This window comes from Cryptomeria japonica, chromosome 11 (assembly GCF_030272615.1).
Source record: "Cryptomeria japonica chromosome 11, Sugi_1.0, whole genome shotgun sequence".
Taxonomy (NCBI): domain Eukaryota; kingdom Viridiplantae; phylum Streptophyta; class Pinopsida; order Cupressales; family Cupressaceae; genus Cryptomeria; species Cryptomeria japonica.
Window position 1 is genome coordinate 22715880 of NC_081415.1, and position 2130 is coordinate 22718009.

A 2130-nucleotide genomic window follows, 5' to 3' on the forward strand; every position below is an offset into this window, starting at 1 on the left:
TGAGCATTAAAATTTAATGTAAAATACACATCCAATACATTAACCTGACAGTATTCTTCACTTAACAACATACCCATTCCTTACAATATTTTCCACTTGACAATATTGTAATAATGTATTGTGGAAACAAAATATGTACATTATCCCACTAAAGAATTGAAATAATCAACCAAAAATAAATTACTTACCGATCTCAACCAATTCATTATGTGTTTTATTTAAATAACATTTATTAGTTTTACCTTCGACACACCATGCCTCCATTTCCATTGTTGCTAGTGCACTCTACTTTGAATGTCTCCATATCATTTATAATAAATTGCTCAGAAGAGAAATATGATGTAGAACAACATATGCAGTAGTTGCAATATGTAGATAGCAAGGAAGATGTAGCATATTTGTCTTCACCCCCCATGATGGGCATAGGAACACCCCTCTTAACTGGGTTTTCAAACCCAGGTCTATAAGTTTGGCCTAGAACACCTTCCACTTCAGATGAGAGATTAAAGAACTTGAATTGCATTTCCAAGTGAGAAAACACATCATTAGCAGGTAGTTGGTAGTTGTGCATGAGATTCTCTTTTTCCAAGATGGGGGCCACATCGACGATTATATCGGCAACCCCTGGCACAATGAGATTGACATTATTGGTGTTGTCAATATGCTCAATCGTCATGGTACTTGGGCCCAAACTTGGAGGGGTCCATTGAACCAAAGCTTCCTCTGAATAAAAGAAAATAAATTGAGATGAGAATAATTACATCCATGAGACCACAAAGAATAGTTTATAGTGCATCAATATATGATAATAAAGACACAAGTTATTAGGACATTTATACGCATGTTAAGCAAAATGGGAGTAAAAGAGAGTATTAAGAAACTTAGAATTGTGAATTCCTCACCATCAAAAGTGAAGATGAAGTGGTCGATAGTTTCATCCCATTTAGAGGATTTTTTGGCTTCAATTATCAAGGTATGAGAGTCAAACATGAGACCTAAGACTTGGACCCAAGTGTAGGGACGGTCACGACCTTCAAGCTTTGTGCCAATAAAGTGGGCATTAATATGAAAGTGGTGGTCAGAGAGGAGGGAAAAGTCCTTATCTTGAGCGCCATGGAAGTAGAACATTACGCCATCACCTCCTACAAAACGAGGATCGTAACATATGGCTCCATAGCCCTTACAATTAGCCTTCCTATCTACATTTAAAACCGAAAAATATGATATAAATGTTTAGATAATCTCTAGAACTTTATGATATGTATAAGATACTTAAACAAAGTAACACATCCTAAGTTACAGGATATACTTAGCAAGGAAAGCATATTGAAGGAGTTTGGATAATTCAAATTCAACCCCAATTGGGTAGTTCAAGTAAACTTACATTTGCAGGTGGTCTCACATTTGTTGCTGCAATCAATGAGACATCCCTTGGCCTTTTTGTTCTTGTAAGTGTAGAGTTTCCTCATGGGGCACTCGAGAGGGCACTTCAAGATCTTCAAAAGGCACCTGCTATTCTTGGCATAGCAAAGAGCCCTCTCTTGCCCACTTTTAGTATTTGGCAAAATTTGATAGTTCTCCACACCACCATTATTATTATTATTGTAACCTGGACTGCTGCCTCCTCCAGACACCATTATCACACTGCCCAAACAGAGGGCTGCAAAAAACACCCAAATCGCTGCACCAAAAGCCATGATACTTCTTCTTACTGATTGATACTAGTAGAAGTTATCACACAATCAAGACAAACAGAGAAATGAAACTCTCTTTGCTTGTTGAAAGTTAGAGTAGGGATGATATGCATAAGTCACCTCTGTGCTTTATTTATGGGATTCCTTCTCAGGACAGCGATTATGTTAATCATGGGAGTTCGCGATGGGGATTTAAATATTTGCCATGTCTTGGTAATTGTGCATTTGCCATTTTAGTTAAATGCACGTTGCAGGCAGTCTGTCCTAGTAGAACACTTTATTTTGTCTTCTTAGTAAATCAAAATCAATAATGTTAGTCATACATTTAATATATAGGTTCTTTTAAAGTAATAAAAGTCAATGGATTGTTTGTGGTCAAACGGTTTTGAATGAATTCAGAGATTAAGTTTTGCCGATTGTAAAGTCCTCACATCAT

General features: G+C 36.7%; 1 protein-coding gene across 1 annotated transcript; it reads right to left on the reverse strand.

The window, feature by feature from the left end:
* Positions 1–238: 238 nt before the first annotated feature.
* On the reverse strand, positions 239–1697 carry LOC131060335 (uncharacterized). The gene is made up of 3 exons (XM_059214328.1): positions 1385–1697; positions 840–1199; positions 239–723 (listed from the first exon to the last, which is right to left on the reverse strand). Exons 1-3 carry the CDS (start codon positions 1695–1697, stop codon positions 239–241), a joined length of 1158 nt encoding a protein of 385 aa, XP_059070311.1.
* Between the last annotated feature and the right edge of the window lie 433 nt (positions 1698–2130).

Excerpts from the sequence above, each read along its gene's own strand:
- LOC131060335 (XM_059214328.1), bottom strand. The coding sequence starts at position 1,697 with ATGGCTTTTGGTGCAGCGATTTGGGTGTTTTTTGCAGCCCTCTGTTTG. Across the intron at positions 1,200-1,384 it reads ATGTGAGACCACCTGCAAAT|ATAGGAAGGCTAATTGTAAG; the intron begins GTAAGTTTACTT and ends TTTTAAATGTAG. Across the intron at positions 724-839 it reads TCCCATTTTGCTTAACATGC|AGGAAGCTTTGGTTCAATGG; the intron begins GTATAAATGTCC and ends TCTTTTATTCAG.